General features: G+C 32.3%; 1 protein-coding gene across 1 annotated transcript; it reads left to right on the top strand.

Annotated features, from left to right (window-relative positions):
* Positions 1–1,140: 1,140 nt before the first annotated feature.
* LOC129224554 (uncharacterized) lies at positions 1,141–26,158 on the top strand. Its single transcript, XM_054859030.1, has 4 exons — positions 1,141–1,341; positions 8,163–8,306; positions 18,631–20,373; positions 25,309–26,158. Exons 1-4 carry the CDS (start codon positions 1,167–1,169, stop codon positions 25,431–25,433), a joined length of 2,187 nt encoding a protein of 728 aa, XP_054715005.1. The 5' UTR covers positions 1,141–1,166; the 3' UTR covers positions 25,434–26,158.
* The last annotated feature ends 720 nt before the right edge of the window (positions 26,159–26,878 follow it).

The raw sequence follows: 26,878 nt of genomic DNA, 5'->3' as shown, positions 1-26,878 counted from the left end.
CATTGACTTTCAGTTTCCCCGTAGGCGCTAATGTTAAGGGATTTGAACTGTTCAAAATTGAACGGAAAATTGTTCAAATCAAAAAGATATCTTATATACAAGTTTTTTATCAAAAGCTTTTTCCTACAAAGTTTGTTTGAAGCAAATTCGCCTCACAGTTCGGAATTGCTTTAAATTTCCCCGTAGGCGCTAATGTTAAGTTTTTTTGAACTGTTCAAAATTGAACAAAAAATAGTTCAAATCAAAAAGTGAAATATGGGAATGAGGTGTCCTCTCCGAGATCTTTCGAACAAAAAAAAGTTTGTTCGAATCGGACTATTCATTCAAAAGTTATTAGGGGGGGACAGACAGACAGACCGACAGACAGACAGACAGACCGACAGACAGACAGACCGACAGACAGACAGACAGACAGACAGACCGACAGACATTTTTCCCCATCTCAATACCCTACTTTCCAATTTTTAATTTTTCAATATTCATTGAATTATTTTATTTATTTTTGACTTTTTTTTGTTTTTCACGATATTTTTAAGATGCATTAAGCCTTCTTTCATGCTTTTTTCTTCTTTTTCTGACTTTTACTGGGAAAGTAGGCTAAAAACGGTGCATCACAAGGAGTATTATTTGCTAGTCTTAGGATTTTACTCTTAATAACATACATATTATCATTACCGCTTTGTTTCCTATTATTTAACTGAGGAACGGCTAATTTGATAAGGTGAAACGAGCTCGTTAATGACACACTGCTAAGATCAGAAACCAAATTTGAATTCTTATCACGACTGAGGCACATTTGCAACACATATCTTCTCCCTGACACCAAGTAAACTCTAAGAAGATAATACCTTAGAATTGAGTAGTTTAGCATTTATTATTTCAATGTCAATTACAGTAGTTAATGAAGAGGTAGACATTCAAATAAGCCACTTTCCAGCGGCCATTCTATTTCCCTCCGATAACACTTATCTATAAAAGGCAAATAAGAAACAGGGTGTCTGAGTAATAAATAAATCTTTCCCAGCGTAATCTGCAAAGAATATCAAACAGCTTAGGACTTTCCCAACTCTTTTCCACAAGATGGGCTAGCACAGAAAGCTGCTAAATCCCTCTTCCATCTTAAAATATTCTACACGAAGTAGCTGTGTGTAGACTCATCTTCATCAATGTCTGGAACAAGTAGTGCAAAAATTATTTCCAATTTCTTCCTTTCCATGGTTTTGGACGGATTGATGCTGAATTCTGGTTACATATTCTACGCTATTAAAAAAGAATGGAGATGGGAAGGTTCAGTAGCCATAATACCTCTAAATGTAAACAAAGCTATTTCAGGAATTTTAGGTAAGTATATATTTCTTATATTATTTGTCAAATACATATCATTTGTGTTCAAGATTGAACCATATGAAGTTGAACTCTTTATACTAAGACTCATCATTATAATCATTAAATTAATTTTATTTACCGCCACAGATTACTTATTTTTTTTCTACTAATTGATCTTAAAATTTCATTGTGCGGATGTAAGGGCTTCCACAGTTTTTCGCTGGAAGTTGCGCTAATCAAAGCAAAAATTCAAAAAAGAAGATGAATAATAAAGTTTTTACGATTAAATATGTCTATGAGTTAAAAAATATTTTTGAAAAATGAATACAAAACGCTTCTGCAGATACATCTTAAACTTTAGAAGTCCTTTCACTAGCATATTAGTGCAACAAATAGTTTTTTGCCTTGATATTCTGAAATGAAAAAAAGTTTTTAGGTTTTAAGAAATAGCTCGTTTTAGAACCGAAAGATCAAAAGAACAAAAAGCGCACATTTTTTTTTCTAAAGAAAGAAATTAAATAAATTGCTCATATGTTCTCCTCTTTCACCCACTTTAGACATTTCTTTACCATGGAGCAAAAACAACCAATGGCAGGTTTTAACCAGACTTAACTTATGATAAAATCGGTCAGCGAAGTTGTAAACTTTACAGTGATACAACAACCAATGTGGTATAGATCCCTAGTATTATTGCGTTATAGTAATCCCATTTACCAATGTCCCAAATATTCCTAATGATATCCTTAAGCATTTTTATTCAGAGCTAAAAGAACCAATGTCACTTATAATTGAAGAATAATCAAATTTAACTTAAAATTGTATATAGGGGAATGTGCGGCAAAGTGAAATGGTGAAATATTTACTCTGTTTTCGGTTACACCTATTTGATAATATTTTAACCATACGTAATCTATTTCAGTCAGGAAAAGTTAACCCTCAAGTCCAAAGCATAGGATAACTCATGAAATTTTCGAAAATTGATACTCATATTGTAATATTTTCTGAAAGTCAAAAATCACTTTATCTATTACATAACCAAAAAGTTCTTGCCATTACGATTTTGAATATTAATTGAGACCTTCTAATATTCTTTCAAGTATTTATTTAATATTAAGCTTGTTTTTGTTTTAAATATTTTGTGCAAATAGTCAAGTAAATGCTGGCCAAAGTGGATAGGGTAAAAAGAAATACTTCATTTCGTTTACTTATTCAATTATTTATTACACCAATTGAGTAGTCATTCATTATTTTTTTAAAATTTACAATTCTTCACTTAATAATTCACTTATTTATTCATTCATTCATTCACGTATTTTCTTTTTCATTCAATATTTTATGCACTCATTTATTTTTTTTGTCATATATTAATTACTTTTATTTCATTCATTTATTCGTTCATTGCGTCATTATCCATTCATTCATCATTTATTCTTTTATTTACTCATCCATTTGATCAAAAATACTTTTAGTTATTAAAAATAAACTATTTTGTTGGGCAAATATATTCTTTCCCCCATTGCTCCATGAAGAAACAAAGTACAGATTTTCCTGTTTTCTTTGAAGGCACAAATTTTCAACCAAAAATGAAAAATAATGTTTCAATGCACGTTTTATAAAAAAATACATTGTTATTTCTTAATGTACCGTAATTTTCAAGATAAATTTCCTATTTGTTCATTTTGAAAAAGGTAAGCTACCTTAACTATTTCAATTTGCCCCACATTCACCTACATGCCAGAAATAATGAAATGATCCTTATTCACACACATTATTTCATGCATTAGTTGTTGATATACATTCAGTTAGCAAGTTTATTAAGTGTGTGACTATGAGTGAACAACGTATACGTAGTTATAAACAACACTTGAGGCGAGGACTGTAATTGAGTTCGAACTTCACACGCGCTAATGGTCAGTGACAATGTCACTAGATCAATAAAATCCCTGATGTTGTTACGGACTAGTTCTAGTGCTTCTATGATGCAACATAGTGTTGAGTTGTTTAGGGGTTCGTAGAATTTGATGTCAATTTTGAATGTCAATATGTCTTTGTATTAAATGACACTAAAATACAGTGAAACCTGTGTATAACGATCTGTCTATAACGATAACCTGTCAATAACAATATTTTTTTTTTGACTTTAGCAAAATGTCAGCATGAATACTCAAACTGACTATAACGATAACCTGTCTATTACGATATATATTTTTTTTTAGGTCCCAACAGTATCGTTGTAGACAGTTTTTACGTATATGAAAAAGTGGTAAAAAACTTTGTATTAAGATTGCACTACGAATAAATTAAGTCAACTCATGCAAATAAAAAAATAAAAGCATTTAAAAAGAGTTTAAAACTAGGGGCAAACAGCTGCTTTGAGGCTATCAACACTAGCCTCTTCATCAGTAGAAAAAAAAAACCTTTACAAATTCAATACTGAAAATATTTGAAATCACATTAATAGAAAAATAAAAAAGAAAATTAATTTGAATTCTGAAATTTTGAATTAAAATTATGTTTTTTCGTAATCACGAGTTGCGACAGGACCCTACTCATTGGAGATATTTCTTCTAGAAACGGCTCCTGTCCCACCAAGCCTGCCCCTCCCCTTGGGCGGTTACGTGCGTATAGTTGTGTATGTGTAGGCTGGTGTGTGCGTTGACCTGTGTGTATGTATGTAATGGCGCGTGTGTAGGACTTGGACGCCACGGATCAGGAGAAGCGCATTCTGGGGGACAGTGCTCAGGACCAGGACAAGCGGATTCCAGGGTACGGTGCTCAGAACCAGAGGAGCTGCGTCTGCAGAGGACGGTGGTGGGCTGAAAAAAGAACTAAACATCAAGGACGGTCAAATAAAAACAATTAGCAATCAGGAATGCTCAAAAAAAAAAAAAAAAAGAGGTTCACGAAAATCCATACACTTTTGAACCCCAAACACTAAGTGAATCAACGTTTTTTGGTTCACTTGACCTGTATTTGGGTTTTCGTGAACCATTCTTATTTTTCTGCATTGGTGAAGAGGCTTGTGTTTAAGGCCTTGAAACTTCTGTTTACCGAGCTTTTAACTCTTTTTAGATGCTTTTATTTGTACTTTTATTCATGTTGACTTACTTTACTGAACACAAGAACAGATTATTATTAGAACTTTTTTTAGAACTCAGCGTTAGGTGTATTTTTTTAACTCTCCAAACAAATTTTAGTTCTTTCTATGCTTCGATCAATGAAACAAAATTCAAAAATATTTATATTTCTTTCAAAAATTTTAAACAGCTCCTAATTACTCGAATGCTAACTACATTGCTGATTTAAGCAGAAAATAATTCTTATCCCCTAATGCCATTGAGAAAATAGGTTTAGTACTCAAAATATTCTTTAATTTAGCATTTGTTCCTTAAAAGCTTCCAAGAATGGAAAGCACTATCGATCTTTTGTGTCAATTAACTATTTAAACAAACTAGTGAAAGTAATTAAGACAGATAAAGGTGGAAAACAAGCTCAATATCTTGATATTATCGTTGATTACACAAAGGACTTAAGTATGAAATGAATGTAAAACATATTTAAAACTATTACATTTCTTAAATAAGTTTCATTGGTGGAGAAATTTTGGTCTTTCGTCATTTTGCATTTACTAACTAATAATCTTTGAGGGGAATATTTGCTACGAACAAAAATTAAAAGTTTATTACTGGAAAATTTCAGTTCTATGCTTGATTTTTTGAAAAACATGTTGTTACACTTAAAAAACGTTTTGCATATATCGCCATGACGAAAACCGAATCCTCTATATCTTGATCTAATGAGTTTACTTCGGGAAAACTTTATCATTAACTAACAATTTAAAATACTTTCACAGCAGGATTTCTTAATTTTATCAATTTAAGATAATTTTCGGAACCAAGTTCAAAATATTTGATAATAGCGTGTAAAGAACAAACTCAAAACAGTGTAGCTAAAAGAACTGATGAGTTAAAAATTGCAGTTTTTATATAAAAGCAATTCGGAATAGTTACACAAGAACTGAGTATGGTTCTTATTTTTCTTCTGTTAGCTAGTTAATAAATAAATAAATAAATAAATTGAATTAAATGCTATCCTATTTGGTAACCTAAGTTCAACTTAGAATTCAACTGAGAAATTCTGGTGTACTGTCCGATTATGCTCAAAAACTAATACTAAGAAAACAAAAGCGTTAATGGTTACGTTTTAGATTTCTGTTTCAGTTCTTCCTCTTTTTATTATTGTTATGAATTATGTAAAAAATAAATCGTACCGTGCGAGAATTTTAGAATTTGAAAACCAAGCTTCAGAAATAATTTCTTGAATGATAGCAAAAATGTTACTTGTTTGTTAATTTTTCGCTAATAGCGGTTAAAAAAAAAATCTTTAAAATGTCTTTCTTTTGAAGTTTGATGACATTTTAAGAAAATTATGACGTACCCATAAAAAACACCTTTGAGAAATAATATATATATGTTACTACGGTTTTTTCCCCGATTTCAATGTAGCAGCACAACGCAACTGTGGTTTGGAATTCTATCCCGAGTAAGTAAAAATTATGCATTCATGGTTAAAATTATGTATTCAGATCACAATTCATCTGAGGAAAATCAGTCATTCAAAAACTACATTTTTTTGGCATTCCGGAGACTCGATCCCACGTTCGTCGCGTTATTAGAAGGACGTTCTAAGCAACTGAGCTGATGAGCCTCCATATCGGGATGCTATACACAAAAATAATGCTTAGTAATGCTATAAAATAAATTGAAATCGATGCTTAGTTAACACTTTTTTACAAAGTTACACTGCTGTTTACAGCGCTAAAGTCAATGTCTCGTTTTTTGATTTTAGCAACTACAGAGCTTTAACTCAGAATCCTGCAAAAAGTTTATGCTCGTATTATTTACGAAAATTCCAATCCGAGTCCGTTTAATTATTCATTAAAACGATATTTTATAGCCCGTGCAAATTCAAACTCACAACCTTCAACACGAGGCTCACCCAACTGAACCAATAGGTCTCCATTGTGGGATGCTATACATTGAAGTAATGCGTAATAAAAAACAAAATAAATCGGTTTTATCGACAAAAGAACAAAACATGAATTGTCTCTTACTCTTTCGCCGAAAGCAGTGAAAAACTTCTTTAAAATGGTACCTTACTTATGAGGTTTGATTAAGTATTGAAGAAGTTATGGCGTTGTCACAAAAAACGCCTCTGAGAAATAATATTTACTATATTTTCAGATAATTAAGCAAATTATTGCAAAGCTTCTCTTTCACAAGCTTTCCATACGCTAATATTTCTTAGTTCGCAATTCTTGATTAAAAAATTGAAACCTGCAAAAGAACCGACTTAATTTCAAATTTATTACTATTATCATTATTACTATTATTATTATTACTATTATTATCATTACTATTGTTATTATTATTGTTATTATTATTAATACTACTATTGTTATTATTACTATTTTTATTATTATTACTACCGTTATTATTATTATTATTGTTATTATTATTACTATTATTATCATTACTATTGTTATTATTATTGTTATTATTATTAATACTACTATTGTTATTATTACTACTATTAGTATTATTACTACCGTTATTGTTATTATTATTACTATTATTATTATTGTTACTATTGTTATTATAATTGTTACTATTATTATTATTATTGTTACTATTGTCATTATTATTACTATTATTGTTATTATTATTATTATTATTATTATTATTATTATTATTGTTATTAATATTATTATTATTGTTGTTAATATTATTATTATTAATATTATTATTATTGTTGTTAATATTATTATTATTAATATTATTATTGTTATTAATATTATTATTATTGTTGTTAATATTAGTATTATTAATATTATTATTATTGTTGTTAATATTATTATTATTAATATTATTATTATTACTACAACTGTTATTATTATTGTTATTATTATTATTAATAATATTATTACTATTATTATTGTTATTATTATTGTTTTATTATTATTGTTATTATTATTTCTATTATTATTATCATTATTATTAATATTATTATTGTTACTATTGTTATTATTACTACAACTGTTATTATTGTTATTATTATTATTAATATTATTACTACAACTGTTATTTTTATTATTATTATTATTAATAATATTATTATTATTACTACAACTGTTATTATTATTGTTATTATTATTATTAATATTATTATTATTTTTATTGTTATTACTATTATTATTTTGATGCTGGGTTTGCCAATGATTAAAATTCAAAACTAGTTTAATGTCGACTTGCGTAAAAATGATTTATTTTTAAAACTATTTTTTGCTTTGAATGTGTACTTACTGCTGAAAAGTGACAGCGAAACATCTTGTCTTAAAACTATCGTCATTGTTTTAACTTGCTTTAAAGCATTGATTTTTATTTTTGTATTGCTATTTTTTTTTGTAGTAATACAAAAATGTATTAAATGCTTCGGATTCCTTCATTTTTTTCTGAATTCAACTTCCTTTTCATGGGTACATATAATGATCGCTTGTGTCTAGACACTAGAAACTTCCATTTCATTCCTTAATATTTGAAATTCTTTGAAAAATGGCTCTTAATAAATAAGAAAATCAATTTGATATTGTTTTCGCTTTAACAAATAGTTTCATTTCTTAAATTAAGTTCTGTTTTCTTTCCAAAATGTTACTTCAACCTACAATAAGAAATATCTGAAATGACGCAATACCACACACACACACACATTGGTGTAAAAATAATTCTGAATACAATGTAATACATAATTTTTTTTAATGATTCCTTTTAAAATTATAGGTGCAATATTTATAATGAAGACTTTCAGCAAAGATTCCACATCAATAATTCTCTGGGGAAGTCTGCTCTGCGCCACTGGAATAGGGCTTTCAAGTATTACGAAAGATATTACTTGGCTTATAGTCTTCTGGGGCACAGTGTTTGGTAAGATATGTTTTGTTTTTAACACAGTGAAGTATTAAAAACAACATTTAGAAGTATTTCTTTTACTTTGAAAGTTTATTTGTTTTTTAAACTTGTGCAATTTTGGTCACCGTTTTGCTCAAATGGAAACTAATGCAATTGGAATATAAACAGCTAAAATGGTTCATGTTCTGTTTATGCATTAGTTTTTCCTATGACGACCAGATGCTTTTAAGTTTTATGTAGGTAAAAAGTGGGCACATGTGAACAAGGGTCAAATGGGAACATTTAACATACTGTCTGACCATCGATTGCATGGAAAGGTTAATATTCGGTTTATTGGCGGAAATGGACGCACCTATTAGTTTGCAGGGGTGGTAGTTTGTTCGTCACAGATGCGCACTTTTGCCCATTTAGACGCAGTTTTGTACAAATGACAATTCGTTCAGCGAATGATTTCTTAAATCTAAACTATATTCGACCTATATTCTTACTTCAAAAATTAATTGATATGATTTTAACAACATAATTTTGCGTTTACCATTTTGATTCTACTTTTCATGACGAAATGAAAACATTGCATTTTCTTTTTGTTGTTTTCATAGAAATTGTTTGTTTCCACTCTTTTTCAACTTAAATAATGCAATAAATTAAATAAACACTAGTGGCATTATGAAACACGTGAATCAAAATCCCATTGTTAATTTTCCTTCTCCCAGCTAGAATTATTTAGATGGAATCGTCTTAACTTGGCCAATTGCCAAATTACATACAATACGTGGTCAAACAGTAGTATGTTTACTAATATAACTAAAAGGAAAAGTTTTGTTGTAAAGGCAGTACCAGTCTTACTTCTTGGTCAAACCTTTAGAGCAGTGAGCCATTTTATTTTTCTTTGGTGACAACTTAGCAGATGTTGTTTTTAATTTCATGTCTGTCTTCTTCGCGTAAAAACTTACTTTACTCTAACTGATAAAATGTACTTATTTTTTTTCAAACCATTGTATGAACATTCAAGCAAACTTATGACAATGCTTACATTTTTAAGTAAAACTAAGAATTCGTTATTTCTGCGAGTTAGTTCTGCGGTAGATGATGGGGCACTTGTGAACACAACATCTAAGGGCACATGTGAACAGTTCCCATACCCTCTTCGTTACATTATTATTATTAGTGCAGGATATTATAAGTGTTAAAAATGGGTGAATATAAATAATATTTTCTTTATAATCAGTTTGTAAATTTGATAATTAGTGGTATCCGTACAGCTTTGCCCGTAGTTAAAAATTAAAAGATCATTCGGTTCGCCTGTATATTTACAAATAATGGATGACGAATTTCTCGCCAATTGGCTATGCTCATTCGCTTTCCCCTTCCACGTCATGATAGTTTCGTAATTTACTCGTCCATCTTATGATAATTTTGCTCCGGAAAATGTTCTTAAAATTGAAATAGAAAAGGAACAAAATCGAATTTTTAAAAAATCGCTTCGAGGAGCACACCCCCATGTTACAAACTAACTTTGTGCCAAATTTCATGAAAATCGTTCGAACGGTCTAGGCGATGCGCATCACAGAGATCCAGACATCCTATAGACATCCTCCATATAGAAAGACTTTGAGCTTTATTATTAGTAAAGGTAATAATTTGTAGCATTAATTATTAATTTATTTATTTTCATTATTCTTATTTCTTAAAATTTTTGGTTTTCTAAATAGTTTCTCAACAGTTTAGTGTTGTAATTAATACTTACAGGAAATAAAAAGACAAAAATATCTTCATTTAATTAAAAACGGAAGTGTAACGAATTTCAAACACATTATCGTACTCTATATGAAATTGAAGAACAGTATACAATAAGAACAATCTGTGTGTTAAAATATTCTTTGTACCATGTAGTCTTATTAGTTTGCTCATGTTTATCCAGCAATCCGAAAAGGCTACGATATTTCAAAACGTTTTGACAGCGAGCAAAGTTATGTATTTAGGAAAAAAACATTTTCTTCAATACACATTTACTGCACAATTTAAATTGAAGTAGTGTAGGTTAAAAGTCATTCAATGTAATTGGTATAATCGTATATTTTTTATATTAAAGGGTTTTTCTTTGAAATATGATACTTCTTCAGGGTCATTCCATGTCAAGTGATCCAAAGTTTTTTCCCTCACCTTTTTGTATTTCTTTGAAATTTGGCTCATCAATTGTACCCTTAAAGGCAATCAAAAGTCCAAATTTTTAGATTTTTATCTCTATTATTTTTTTATTTATGACACTTTGATTTTTCGAAAAACCCTCTTTTTTTCATGGATGCTTGAACATAAAATAGACGACAACTCAGCACCAAATATAGATAAAAAGATTTGGTAAAACGCATTTTAAAGTACATTAGTTGCTGTTTAATGGGATATGCAACATGACTAATTAAAAAAAATTTTATTTTTTAAAAAATGAAATTTTAAATTTAAATTTCTCAGAAAAGGTATAATGAATTTTTTAAAAAAAATTCTCAAAAATTTGTGTGTATTTTATCTTCATTTGTGCAAAGTTTCAAGTTGAGATCTCAATGGGATCATATTTTTATGAATTTTTAAATAAAATTTGACTTATGAAATAATGACATTTTTCAGATTCTAACTAGTTAAATATGGCGTTCTCTTACTGGGGATGATCTAGTAAGTGGTGATTGATCATGACTATGCTTGAAGTGAGCTGACATGAATTTGTAGATTAGTCCCCCCCCCCCCCTAAGCCACACAACCACGTTTCATCTTTTTTTTTTCAAAACTGTATTCAAAAAAAAAAAAAAAAAAGCTGGCATGTAAGAGTTATAATCATAAAAAACTGGGACGCACGCTGCTAAACATCAGTAGTGACTAAGGCTTATAAATGGGGGAGGGGGTCATAAAAACTAAAAGTCTGAAAAACTTTATCAGACAAATAGAAAAACTCATTTGCAGCTTTTTTTTTTCTTACGGAAAGTGGGACGGTAGAGGGGAGGGGACAATCTGGAATGAAGTTTAACTACATGGAAGGTTATGCTCAAACTAGCAACATTTGTTTGATCTATAACTGCTTTAAATATATGTATAAATAGATCTCGCTGCATTGCTCTCCTTTACAACTGAAATTAAAAAGAAAACCTTAAAGAAAAGAAAAAAAAACAGCTGCACTCCAAATGTTGTAGAAAGACAGTTTTATGCGGACAGACATATGATCTGATACTTAGATTTATTTTTAGTTCAGTGTGAAAAGAATGGAACAACACGGGGGAAACACTCCTATTTTGCTATGATCTTGGGACAAACTTTCTTTCGTGCCTCCAAAATTGAAAATTGGTGCAGGGGTAGGGGATGAAATGAATTATAACTCATTATCAGATAGTGAATTAATCAAGTACACTTTGTGAAGTAAGGATTGAAAAAGAAACACTTGGTCTGAAAAAAAAAAGCATCAGGTGAGGCATGACTAGTATAGTGTTAATCGTTGGTGTGGGTGTGGTGGGGGGGGGGGGGGGGCGGGGGTAATGTACTTTGTTTTGATTTAAAGAAGAAAACTTACCAGCTTTTAATATGTTTTCTATTCAATTTGTTTTATTTTATTCATTTATTTATTTTTTACATTTTGAAAATAGTTTTTTTAAAAAAAAGTAAATAATAATAAAAGTGGTGGTTCGGGGGGGGGGGATTCTTGCTTTAAAGAGGAACATTTACCAACTTTTAATAAGTTTACTATTCATTTTGGTTATTTATTTGTTTATTTATTTATTTATTTTTACCTTTTGAAAAGTTTTGAAAAAAAAAGATAAAAAGTGGTTGTGTGGCTTAGGGGGGGGGGGGGATACTAATCTACAAATTCATGTCAGCTCATTTCAAGCATAGTCATGATCAATCACCACTTACTAGATCATCCCCAGTAAGAGAACGCCATATTTAACTAGTTAGAATCTGAAAAATGTCACTATTTCATAAGTCAAATTTTATTTAAAAATTCATAAAAATATGATCCTATTGAGATCCCAACTTGAAACTTTGCGCAAATAAAGATAAAATACACACAAATTTTTGAGAATTTAAAAAAAAAATCATTATACCTTTCCTGAGAAATTTTCATTTAAAATTTAAATTTCATTTTTTTAAAAATAAATTTTTTTTGAAATTAATCATGTTGCATATCCCATTAAACAGCAACTAATGTACTTTAAAATGCTTTTTACCAAATCTTTCTATCTATATTTGGTGCTGAGTTATCGTCCTTTTTATGTTCAAGCATCCATGAAAAAAAGCGGGTTTTTCGAAAAATCAAAGTGTCATAAATAAAAAAATAATAGAGATAAAAATCTAAAAATTTAGACTTTTGATAACCTCGAAGGGTACAATCGATGAGCCAAATTTCAAAGAAATACAAAATGGTGAGGGAAAAAATTTCCCAAATTTTGGATTACTTGACATGGAATGACCCTTCAGTATTTTTATTCGTGTTTATAGTATATGCTTCCTATACGGGCACAAGTGAGGATTGAAGACCTTTTTTAAAAATACTACAGAGCAAATAAATAATTTTTTTTTTAATCTCAAAACGATCCATAACACTAAGAAAAGGCTTCAATCTTGAGGACATTTTTGAGTAGAGAAATTGATAAAAGTAAAGACAAGTGTGCAAAACAATTAAAAATACAAATAAATAAATAAATTTAAAAATAATTATTAAATAAAAACAAAAACCAGATTGCGTGAAAAAAAAACTAAAAGAAAAAAAAAAGTATAAGCCTATTAGTTTAGAATTTTATTAAGTATTACTGAATAACTACTCATGAAATAGTTTTATAATCGATACACACATAAGACAAATCATAAATTCAACAGCAGAATAGAAGGATCATCAATCGGGGCCCATTCCTTTTTGACCAGTCAAGGAAACCTGTAAAATTTGAATGGGTCCCGACTGTTGATCTTTCAATTGTGCTGTTGAATTTATGATTTGTCTTATGTGTGCATCGATTATAAAACTATTTCAATGGAGTAGTTATTCAGTAATACTTAATAAAATTCTAAACTAACAGGCTTACATATTTTTCTTTTTAGTTTTTTTGGTTTTTACACAGTCGGGTTTTTTGTTTTTATTTAATGATTACTTTACCCTTTTCAGTTAATTTTCATTGACTTAGTTATTATGATCATAAGACGGCAAATTTTGCAATCTTGTCCTTTTATTGAGAAAGTTTATATCATGAGGATTATTAACTTTTGATGGTCTAAACTACTGATTATTAGTCCCTCTATGGACCTTACTCGGCTTAAAGCTACATATGCTTGACCTTTAGCAAAAATGCGCGAACTTAAATCAACCACGGCTATATTAACAGCGCGGAAAAGTCTTCAGTCAAATCATTCTCCCAAAACTAAAAAAAACCCTTCAAGTACACGTCGCGAAACTCAGTCCCCTGAATCACGACAAAAACAAATGCAACATGTTAGAGATGAAAATTGAATTAGTGGATTTAGTAAATAAAAAATTCAGGCAGTGAAAACGCTACCTGCATTTGTCGTACGATGTGTAGTAAGCAGGAAGCGTGCGGCACAATCCTGAACTGACTTTATGGCAACTGGTTATTGATAAGATGAATTTTGATTACTGTCATGTGTTTAGTGACACTCCCAAGGTTAAGACAAATCGATTGACGTAAGATTTATCAAAATTGGCTAAGTGGTTTAGCCTGTACAACGCCACATAGGAACAAACATAAATGCATAGACTCATAAACACATGAAAGAATTTACATCAAAAGGAGGGGAAAGTACATTCGGAGCAAAGGTGTCTTGACCCACCGCCTCAAGTGCGAGAAGCAATCGCTTAGACCACTCGGCCACTGAAACCCCAATTAGTAGACTTAGTAAACAAAAAATTTAGGCAGTGAAAACTACCTGCATTTGTCGCACGCAGGTAGCGTGCGACACGGTGTGCGAAACCCTGCGTGCGCCGATCCCAAACTGACAAAATAGCAACTGATTTTTGAAATGGTACTTTTGATTACTATCATGTGTTTAGTGACACTCCCAAGGTTAAGACAAATCGATTGACGGAAGAATTACCAAAATTGGCCAAGGCGTTTAGCCTGTAGAATGCCACATAAGAAACAGATATACATACATAGACTGATAAACACATTACCCTCCTTTGCGTCGTGCACGCGCAGTCGGGTAAAAAATAAATAAATGAATAAATAAAAATGTTCACGTGTGACCCTCTTTCTCTTATAGGCTATTTTATTTGTGCACTACCTGGATCCGGTGACTGAAGTTAATTTGGTGGTGTATAAAAACTATTTCATTTTCTATTCAAACGCAAACAAACAAACATCTCCCCGACTGCGCGTGCGCGACGCAGAGAAGGGTTATGTGTTTATCAGTCTATGTATGTACACTGGTGTCCAAAAGTTAAGCAAAATTGTTATTTCTGTGAGTAATGTGAGAAATATACATCGAAATAGGGGGAAACGTGATATGAGAGTGCAACACGGTTACAAAATAAGGAAACTACTCAAAAAAAACGGTAATATTTACTTTTATCATCCCAAAAAATAGCTTAAATGAAAATTAGGCATATGAGGAGTTTACTCTTTGCACAAAAAATTTTCTTTAAAAGATGATGCTGAAGTTCAATAGTGTGTATGGCCACCTCTGACTGCCAGGCACGCTGCACAATGATTACTCATACTTTCTATGAGGTGGTGAATGAGTTGTGGGCTTAAACAGTTCCAAGCATGCTGGAGAGCTCTTTTTAGCTCCGGAGCGGAGCTTGGCGGGGGCGAACGGGCTGCAAGTTGTTTCCTGAGCATATCCCAGACATGCTCGACAGGGTTCAGATCAGGGGAGTCATTCGCTGGATATTTTCTGATTCGAGGAAGTCATCGACCACAGCTGTTCGGTGACATGGCGGGGTTATCGTCTATGGATATGAACTCAGGACCAACAGCACCTCGAAACAAGCGAACATAAGGCTCAAGAACCTCGTCTCCGTATCTTTGACCAGTGACTGAGCCTGTATCAAAAATATGGAGGTCGGTGCGGCCATCCAACATAATGCCCGCCCACACCATTACTCCTGCTGACGCAAAGTGATGTCTTTCTCTTATGTTTTGCGGTTGGAAACGAGTCCTCTTTTCTCTCCAGATTGTTACCTGACGAGAATCACTCTGTAGAGTAAAGCGGGACTCATCACTGAACATCACATTAGCCCACTGTCCCAGACTCCAATGCCGATGTTGCAAGCTCCAGTTTAAACGAGCGCGTTAATGCGCTGATGTGAGAGGAATGCAAACTGCTGGTCTTCTGGCATATAGACCGACATGATTGAGTCTCCTGTAAACAGATTGCCTCGAAATTGTTATTCCTGTGACGGCACTGAGCGTCGAACCCAGTTCTCTGGCACAGCTGTCTCTATGACGTCGTGCAGAAATTGCCAGAAAACGATCTTGGCTTGCGGTTGTGACTCTTGGTCGACCTGCTACTGGTCGGCGGCCAACATCTCCCGTATTTGAAAACCTCTGCCACAGTCTCGAGATTACACACTGAGGCACATTAAGAATACGAGACACTTCAGTTTGTGATCGTCCAGATTCCAGCATTCCAACGATTCTTCCTTTCGCAAACATGTCCAATTGGCGTCTTTGTGCCATTATTAGTTCTGTTTCACCAGATCCGATGTTTCTTGGTACAGCAATTGCATGAAACGCGCCTGAACTCTCTAAAGCGTGCGAGCTGTTTTATCCACATTCCGAAACGCGCACCTAATTCGCGCATGACACCATCGACTATACTATTTTGCATAAACATATTGTTTCTTCTTCAACCAATGAATCTCCATAAATAATTTTATATAATTTTACGAAAATTTACAGATTTTTCTCGCATTTTATGAATTATGCTTAACTTTTGGACACCAGTGCATGTCTGTTCCTATGTGGCTTTCTATAGGCTAAACGCGATGGCCAATTTTGGTAATTCTTACGTCAATCGATTTGTCTAAACCTTGGTAGTGTCACTAAACACATGACAGTAATCAAAATTCACCATATCAACAACGAGTTGCCATATTTTGTCAGTTTGGGATTGGTGCACGTTGGGTGTTGCACACTGTGTCGAACGCTACCTGCGTGCGACAAATGCAGGTAGTTTTCCTTACCTGAAATGTTTTGTTTACTAAGTCTACTAATTGGGGTCTCATTGGCCGAGTGGTCTAAGCGATTGCTTCCCCAGTTGATGCGGTGGGTCAAGACACCCTCGTTTCGGATGTACTTTCCCCTCTTTCTGGTGTAAATTCTTTCATATGCTTTTCATATGTATTCTGTATTGTAATAAAAAATATATTATGCGTAACGAAGCAAGACACTCAGATTGTCCTCAATCAAGGACAGTCCTGATCAAAATAAACCCGAACAATAAGCACCAAAAGAAAGAAGCCTATTAATTCGATGTTCATCTCTAACATGTTGCATTTGTTTTTGCCTTGATCCAAGGGACGGAGTTTCGCGACGTGTACTTCATGACAGGTTTTTTTAGTTTTGCGAGAAAGATTTGACTGACGACGTTTCCTATTTCGCGTCATCATGAGTTATACAGGCTGTTTATATAGCTGTGCTGTGGTTAACTTAAGTTCGCGCGCATTTTTGCCGAAGGTCAAGCACATGTAGCTTTAAGCCGAGTTAGGTCCCTAGAGGGACTAATTATCAGTAGTTTAGACCACCGCAAGTTACTTAATAAACCTCACGATAGAAATAAACTATCCCAATGAAATGACAAGGTTGCGAAATGTACCGTCTTATAATCATAATAACTAAGTTAATGAAAATTAATTTAAAAGTTTAAAATAAAAAATTATTAAATAAAAACAAAAAACCCGACTGCGTAAAAACCAAAAAAACTGAAAAGAAAAATGTATAAGTGTAAATGTGTAAATGTATTAGAATGTTATTAAGTACTACTGAATAACTACACCGTTGAAATAGTTTTGTAACCGTACACAGATAAGACAAATCATAAATTCAAAAGCAGAACAGAAGGATCAACAGTCGAGGCCCATTCCTTTATGATTCAAAGAACCCCGTAAATTTTGAATGGGCCCCGACTGTTGATCCTTCTATTGTCTTATCTGTGTACGGTTACAAAACTATTTCAACGGTGTAGTTATTCAGTAGTACTTAATAACATTCTAAACTACTGGCCTTATACATTTTTCTTTTTAGTTTTTTTGGTTTTTACGCAGTCGGGTCTTTTGTTTTTATTTAAAGATTTTTTATCTTAGTGAAATAGATACAAACTATTTTCTAGAGTGTCATTCTTTTATTATGTACCTGTAGGGGAGAGTGTTGTACCTTGGGACACTTTTCATATTTTATTTTTTAGCTTCAATTATTTGAATTAAATTTAAAATCTGAAAGTCATAATAAAATACCCCAGTATACTTCTATGGAATATACTTTTTTAAATTCAGACAGTTTGAAAATAAAATATTGCCAGCCATTTAAAGTAAAAGTTCCAAGCTGTCCCAAGATACAACATCCTATTGTACCTTGGGACACATCCTGTTGTACTATGAGAAAGCCTTCAAACAGTTATATACTTGAACCAATTTTCACCAGAAAAAAAAGTATTTTCTTCATGGTAGTGAATTAAATCATGAATAATTATTTATGAATAATAAGTTATAAATTATTATTTAACATTAACTACATGTTTAAAAGACTACATACGATTAGAACATTGGTCCCTGTTTTAAAACATATCTAATTATTAAGAAACATGCCTATGTTGTACCTTGGAACGTGTCCTAAGGTACAAAATGTTTGGCCGTCCCAAGGTACAATCGCCTCGTGGTTTAACAAAAACCAAAATTATGGGCAATCAGGATGCACTAGCATTTTTTTCTCATAATTATACATATAGTCTTTCTCTTTTATAGCAAAATAAAATTCAGTTGATTAAACTTACAAATACAAAGACAGAAAATGAAATAAAAAATGAAGAAAATATTTACTTTGGTGTGATGATTTTTTTTTCTTTTACAAGATCGTCAATTTTGAGATTTATTAGAGATTACAAAAACATGGCTGCTAAAAATAGATTCTTAGAAATTAACAGAGTCCCAAGGTACAACACTCTCGCTTACTTAACATAAGAAGGTAGGATGTAATATAAAAAGTAACTTAACATAAGATGGTATGATGTTATATAACTTATGTATTTACAATTTAAATTAACCTGAAAGGTGCACAGTTAAAAAATAGTTCTCAGAAAAGTTCGTGTTAAAAATACAAAATTGTTCTTACCATATAATATTCTTTTACAGGAACAGGATATGGTATAACATCAACATATTTACAAAAGGAACTGACAACACCAGGTAGAGAAACAGTCCAAAAAATCTTCCTTAAATGTGCTCCAAATGTTGGAGGCGTGTTCCTTCCCTTTGTCTTGGAACAGCTGTTTGACCAATATGATCTCACTGGATCTTGTCTCATAGTGTGTGGGATAATTTTGAACTACATTCCACTGTCACTTCTAGCTTTTTATAATATTGGTCCTAAATGGAGATGGAATGAGTTTAAATGGCCAATACGTAAACGGAGTAGCAAGTATGAAGTTAGTAACCAGGCGAGCATCAGTGTAGTACAAAGTTTGAAACAAACTGATAGTTACCGGAAAAAAGTTCTTGCCAGTTGTTTAGAACCTGATATTGTGATCAGTAAACTGTCAGTAGATAACGGAGCATTTGAAAATGACTACGGCAAACCGATTTCAATAAACTCGATGGACAAAGAAAGAAATAGTTTAGTTTTAGACATGAAAGAATCTGCGCTCAATGTACCTGATATTATAGAGAATAGTGATATGGAAGCACTGGAAAAACAGATCAAAAGTTTTCCTAATGGTAAAAAACTATCAAAATTCATATTAGATATCGAAAAGTATGAAAATGACCACAAGATTTTTGAAGAAGACTTTTATGCTAAAGGCACCAGCGTGAATAACGACAGCAGTCATGTGGTTAGTAGTTTAAATGAAAGTTCTAATGCCGAAAGTTTGACCTTCGATGAAGGTGAAAAAAATTTGGATTGCGACTCTGAAGAGGCTTCCAATACCGAAATTGTAAACAATGACACCCGTTCAAACAAGAGGTCATCAACAAATTGTCCAAGTTCCGTTTCGACGTTGAGCCAGAGTAATGTAAACGAAACTCCCTTAACTTCCGTTAAAAATATTGAACAGTTTTCACCGGAAATGTTCAAAATAAATGTTCTTGAATGTACTTTTGAAAGCGAATCGGATTACATGCATCAAATTTCAAAACCTGCTGGAAAGTCGCTGAAAAAGAACAATTACAGACATCATTCCAATTCTCTCATTACCCAATGCTATGATGACATAGACTTCTCCAAAGCCAGTGCAAAAAATAAGGAGCTATTTGGCAAAAACCATGATCACTCAAAGCAAGTCGAAAGTATATATAATGTTTATGACAAAGACGAAATCGCTTACAACATCCCAAAAAGAACAAATGCTTTTGCAGCTGAACAATATCAAAACCAGCAAACCGACATTTTTCATAAACTAAAGGAAATATTAAAATCTTTAAAATTGCTTGCAAATTGGGAATGCCTGCTAGTTTTTTTGACAACAATCACTGCCGAATATATCATGACAGTTTTGACTGTGCTGATTTGTAGTTTTGCTGAAGAAACTGGAGTAAAAGTGTCGCATTTTAAATGGATTATTGCAGCTTTTGGTGTTGGCCTCATTCTAGGAAAATATTGTTTTTATTATATTAATGGGATCTTAAAGCCTAGAATTTCAATCACCAGTGCCATCCTTTTTATGCTAAATAGCTTGGCAATAATAGGCGTTCTATGGTCAAGTAGTTTAAAATGGTACATTAATTTTTACAGTATTATAGGAATTCTTCAGGGTTGCATACAAGCATCTTTTACGAAGATAAAAGAAGATTATATTTGTAAAGAATCCAACTTATTTTTATCCACAGCGTGTAAACTTCTGTTTGGAATAATCATCTTATCTCTACCTCATCTGATCCGTAAGTAATTTTTTTCATTTTAATGTTGCCGGGTTGTTTCATGTAAGGGTACGTGTCTCCAGAAAACGTAACTTTTAAACGCAAATATTTTTCAATTGCAAAACCTTTTCTTTTCTTTTTTTTTCATTCTTACATGAAAGTGTAACCTACTAGAAGTAACCATAAACAATGGCCCAGCTAAGTTCCAATTATTTTACTCATAAATAAAAAAAAAAAAAAGTCTTGTTCACGGAAATGAAAAAAAAAAAAAAAACTTTTAATGTTTAAAAATTGAGGTCAATTTAAGATCAAAGTAGTAATTTTGTTAATTGTGCAAACAATCAGCCATTTTAATTATGAGTGGGAATATAATATTAAGCTCTCTTATTAAAGCACGGCTTAATTAGTTTCAAAATGTATGTTAAAAAATAGTATTTAGTAAATTTGAGGATATACTGGCAATTTATAATTTTGGTAAAATGCCTATTATTGATGCATTTCCCCTCCATCAGTTATTTTTACCTCCAGAAATATTAACATTGCTAAGGTCTAGATACGTTTTTCATGGAATATCTTTTTCTTCGTTGCTACAATCTGCACATGTTAAGCATATGAAAACACGTTCACTTTTTTTACATTAATTTACATCCCTGAAATTGAAGTTCACGGAAGTGAGAAGTCAAAGTAACCACACTAAGTTTTTAAAGCAAAATCTATCTTCTTGTTTTTCACAAAAATCTCACAACTTTAACTATGGCTGAAAATAAACAAGGAGGCTCACTTGTATCATGGAAAATAAAATTTGATATCATTACTGCCACGTGTTAAAAAGGAATGGCATTTTTTGTTTAAGTAACGGAGGGTTAGAATTTATTGTGTGACGTGACTTCTTGTCCTTCTAAAACGAACTAAAACACAATATTAAAAAAACAAAACAAATATACTTAAATAATTAGTATTTGAGATACTTGTGAAAGGAATAATAAATAAATAAGTGCATACTTTTAATTAAACAAGTTATTGAGCAACATAAACAGTCACACACAGGTATATTCAGTAAGTTATATAGGGTGGTAACTTACTGAATATACCTGCCTTGCCTTCAATATTCGAGTTGAACCGAACCATTGCTTCGGTTACTCGTCTGGTCAGTGCTAATTCTGTATTAGCTACCAGTTTGTTTGGCACTCTTGGCTTCCTTAAGAGGTTTTCCACCTCCAGCTCAGTTAGTCCTATGCCGGGCTGATGAGTGCTAATAAGCACGAAACTGCAGACCTCGGCTGGAATTTACTGAGCTGGCGGTTTGTATTTCACGTAATTCTGCCTTAGCTCTGCCTATAGGGTGGTAACTTACTGAATAAAAATCATTGTTAAATGAATTAATCCTTATAGTTTTTACTGTAAAATGTGTGTGACAGAAAAGTTACACTTTTTGAAGAATGACCCATAAGATCTATTTTCTATTTATTATAATATTATTACAGTCGAACTTGCTTATAACGAGCCCTGATTTAACGAATACTCGGATTTAGAGAGGAAATCAGAAATACTTGGTTGATACAATGTTAAGTATATGGGAGGGAGCATAGCTTGCTTTTAACGAGCAAGCCCCGCTTAAAGCGGGCAATAATTTTGGGATTCATAAAATTTTGTATTGACATCCAGCTCAGCTTATCTTTATTTTGGGTAAATTGAGTGAATTTCCAACGCTATCCAACGAAAAAACCCGGAACTACAGCTGACTTGATTGAAATTTTGACAAAATACAGTAACAACATTTTATGTACATAATTATGGTTGATTGCAATTTGAAGAAGAAAATATAAATGCTTTTTTAAAATATTTTTTAAAGTACAATTTTGAAGAGAAAATGTTACTTTCAAAAACATAATTGATAAGCAGAATTAAAAGTGATAAAAAGAAGTGATTAAAAAGAAAAAAAAGCAACTATGATGAATTTTTCTGGTTTTTTTTCTCAAACTTGATTTTTACGACAACTCGGTTATAACGAAAAAATGTCGCGGACTCTTTGTGCTCGTTATAAGCGAGTTCAACTGTATTTATTTTGATTATAAAAGTTAATCTAAAAGCCATGCAATTCGTAGTAAAATATCTTATTTTTCAATTTACAATTAATGCTAAATACAAATTACTTGCCAACTCTACAAAAACACAGACAATTTAAAAGTACATCATTTTTATAGAACAATCAAAAGGATTGCTCATTTATTGTATTTCGGCCGAACCTAATATTTCATACTATATTGATTTTTATTACTTTTGTGATTGATCAGATCAGCCACATGATCTTTTGCAATTTCGTTGAATAACTGAAGTAAAAACATACTCACAGTCTTAATTTTTACATTAAAAGTCAACTCAAACGTAGTCCTATTTGTACATAGAAAAAAAAATTCAAATTATGCCTAGAACTTCAAGCATTTCAGAAAATGAACTATCTTTCAAACTTCAACCCAAGAAAATACACTATTTATACCTCGCCATAATAGCAATGGTAATTTTTCATCTATAATATCTTTTAATTACAAACCACCCAAGAAAAATACATGGTAACTTAAAAAATGTGAACAATTTTGATCTATTGACCGAAAAGAAACGAGCTGATGTGTGCATCACATGACTTCCTTTTACTCCAATTTAATGTCATTTCCCCATTACTGGCAATTTTAATGTGATTCAATAGTTTACTCTCTAAATATCACCAACAGTGGCCAAATTAAAGCAAATTTAAAAAAATAAAACTTGGCGACCAAAAGACTGGCGATATATCGCCAAGTACCCGCCAAATAATAACACCACTTGAGTTTACATCGAAATTAACAATGATTTCCCCCCAAAAAGGGGCAAAAGACCCTTTCAGAAACACCCGAATGCAACCAAAAGAGGAGGTGCACAACTAGACCCCACTAGGAGTCTACGTACCAAATTTCAACTTTCTAGGACTTACTGTTCTTGAGTTATGCGACATACATACGTGCATACAGACGTCACGAGAAAATTCGTTGTAATTAACTCAGGAATCGTCATTACGGATATTCCGCGTGTTAGGCACTTATCCACGCCTGGTCGAGTCGAAAATCTAAAAAAGAAAAAAAACTCAATATTCATTCGGGGGTGAATAAAATGGAAATTAAGGTGGATTTTTAAGTGAAAATTTTTTCGCGAATACAATACTTCCTTTTTTGTAAAAGGAAGTAAAAAACTGTTTCAAAAACATTTAGTAAAACTTTCTTGCTTTCGAAATCTGGTAGAAAACTCTCTGCTGCATGAAGGAGCTACCTCTGACCCTATAATCGGGTGCCCTTCCCCCCGAGAAAAAGGAAGATTATGAATTGTTTAGTGATTCAACAGAAAGATGCATTTTCTCATATTTAAGTGTGCAAACTTTGGTCGGATTTAATAAATTTTCAAAGAGCGCCCTGCCTTAATTCTCGATTTTTTAAAAGTTTTTCCTCTTTTTTTTGCAAATATGTTCAAAATGTCTAAATCTCTGATCGATGTCAAAAAGAGGCTCTTCTTTATCTAAAGATCGTTCAAATTTTTGACCTGATCAATTTTTTTTCCATAAGATGCCGAGCCGTCTAATATTCGAATTGTTCAGTTAAAAAAGTGTAAACATGCGCTCAAAAAATTACATTTTCTAATACAATTATGGTAAAAAGGTGCTTTCTCTCACTAAGCTCAAGTCTTTAAAATTTTAGAACGAACAAAATGGTTTTTCATGCTGACGTCACATCGTCCTTGTTCTTTGGTGTCTGAGTGTGGTGCAGGTGACGAAAATCTGTCGTGAAGGTCAAACGCTGGGCTCCGCTAAAACCTGAGCCTTTAATAGTCATCATCGTTTAAATATGAGTAAATAAATAGTCCTTTCTTGACCAATAATGATATATGAGTAACTATTTTGAGGAATTAATACTTAAGGCAAGTTGATAGCAATCTACCATTGGTGAATCACACAAGTTTATGAAACAATCTTTTATCTTCTTCTATCCAATGAACCACCAGCTCAAAAACCAGAAGAGGACTGCGTATTCTTGCGCCTAGCTTCTAACATTTACAAAAATTTATAATTCTGTCACTAGAGGGTGCGGTGTTGAGTAGGAGGAGGATCATTCCACGTCAAATCGCCTAAATTAAATAGTCGGCGTGCCGTCATGTCTCCGATTTTTTCCATCATTTTTTTACGAATAGATATCTATGAAAAAAGCCCAAATTAATTTTTTTAGATTTTTTAAATGAAAATTACGCTTTGAAGAATTTTTTTCAAAAACTCGATTTTTGATCATTTTCCGGAGTCACCGTTTTGGCATGAATTCAGAAAATCTCTCTAATTTCTTTATTTTTCAACCAATTAAGTTGTATTTGGCATCTATTTCAAGCTAATATTTTTTCTTTCAGTGTAAATAACAGAAAGTATTCTATGAACAGTTGGGTGTTCCCACTCTTTATATAAAGTCAGTTTTTATGTTTTTTCAATTGGGAGATTAAATAAGTTATATCTCCGGAGTACCTACTACGATCTGCATCAAATTTTTTTGTAGCATATTTAAATCATTTTTTTGCTATGTAGAAAAAGTAGAAGGGTGTTTTTTGTTGTTTTGAAATAAAAAAAAGCTTGTTTTGCAGAAAATACAAGTTTTCTATTACTTGAAATCCCTTTTAAGCTTAAAAAAAGCCAAACACCTTTCAGAACAATTAATACTGGACTCTCAAAAGATTTGTATCAATGATTAATCGTTAAAAAGTTGTTTACTTTTGAAAAGAATTGTGCAAAAAAACCCCGTTTCAGACTTCGCAAAAATAAATAAATAAATGAATAAAGAAACATTTTTGATTAAAAATGTACTAAATATTAAGAGTAGTAATTTGAGGAGTAGTAAACCGATGACTGTATGCATTATTAAATTAATCTCTTCGTTTATTCTTTTATTGCAGAATTTACAACATCTTTTACCGGAGACTTCGAACTGCTTCTTGAAATCATCAGCTGTTGTTCCGCCTTGTGTGCCATTTTTTGCTTTTCTTTGCAAAAATGTTCGACGTGCTGCTTTGTCAAATGAATGTATAAAATTTGAAAAATGTTTTCAGTTCATGACAACTAAGAGAGAAAATAGAGCTTTGAAGCTAAAGCTCATAAATGCATCCTTACGAGAGTGCATTATCTGAGATGAAGTTTATTATTGCATTCGATTATTGTAACAATAATTGTGGATTCACACCCATTGCGACAAGGACGAACATTTCGTCATTGAACGTCATTGGTTCTAGAAAAGTAAATGTACACGCCCTTGTGTTGTCTCACTGGAGTTTTTTATTCCATTATTTATAAGTTGTTTTCCCGAAAATTATCATAAATTGTTGGCTGGTGTGTGACGAAATTAGAACCGATAGATTGTTTGCTGTTGGTTGATAACCATAGCAAAGTTCTGTTACTACATACACATTTTTTTTGTGTCGCAATGAGTGTGAATCACCATTCCGCCCTTGAGTCTAAGTGGAAATATGTCTGAGCATATGAGTTTAAAGATTCAAATGATAATGTAAAAGGATTTAGAGACTCACTCTGGATATTAAATAAAATGGAGACGGATTGAGATAAGGATTGACCTATTTTAGTTCTATCTACTTTCATATTGGTTATGTTAATATTGTAAGTATCATGTAATTATCCGTAGCAACTAAAGGAGTTTTAAAGCATGTGATAATGCAAAACTTTTCTGAAATACATTATTCAAAATGCGTAAATGATAGTTACATATAACTTTTACATTTCTGCCAAGGACTGTACTCTTTTCGAAATAAACACTTTAAGTTACTCGGTCAGTGTTCAGGTATGATTTTTACGGGATGTGTCATTATCACACTTGTGGTAATGCCACATATTCCTTTCTTGCATCGGGATGCCGTTATCCACAACTTCCGACGAACGGAGCCTCGTGGGCAATGGGATGAGAAAAATAAGAGTGCGGGTTCCGTTCGTCGGAAAATGTGGATAACGGCATCCCGATGCAAGATAGGAATATGGGCCGAGAACCGGCAAAAACAAGAGGGAGCGCACAAACATACCCCCAACCGAATTAGGTCAAGAGAATGGCAGAGCCCCGTGGGCAATGCGATGAGAAAAAGAAGAGTGCGGGTTCCGTTTGTCGGAAAATGTGGATAACGGCAACCCGATGCAAGATAGGAATATCTGGCATTACCACAACACTCTTAAGGACTTTTTCTTGATGGAGTTCTTAAGCTCAGTTGCCGCATCTAACGGAGACTTTCGGGAGTATGTACTTACCCTAATAGATACTTTTAGGGGTCTAATCTTTCTGAAGTTTACTGAAGTAATTAAGAACTGTGTACGTATCCAAATGAGACTTTTACGGACAGCTTCTTTATCCTAAGGAAACTTTTATGTTGCCTTTTTCTTTTTGGGCTTTTGAGGGCTGTATCCATAACGTACTGTAGATATTCAGAGATTGTGCCCTCTTTGTTGATGGGTCTTTTAATGACTGTG

This window comes from Uloborus diversus, chromosome 6 (genome assembly GCF_026930045.1).
Source record: "Uloborus diversus isolate 005 chromosome 6, Udiv.v.3.1, whole genome shotgun sequence".
NCBI lineage: Eukaryota > Metazoa > Arthropoda > Arachnida > Araneae > Uloboridae > Uloborus > Uloborus diversus.
Note: the sequence above shows the minus strand (reverse complement) of the source record. Positions and strands in the feature narration are given on the sequence as shown.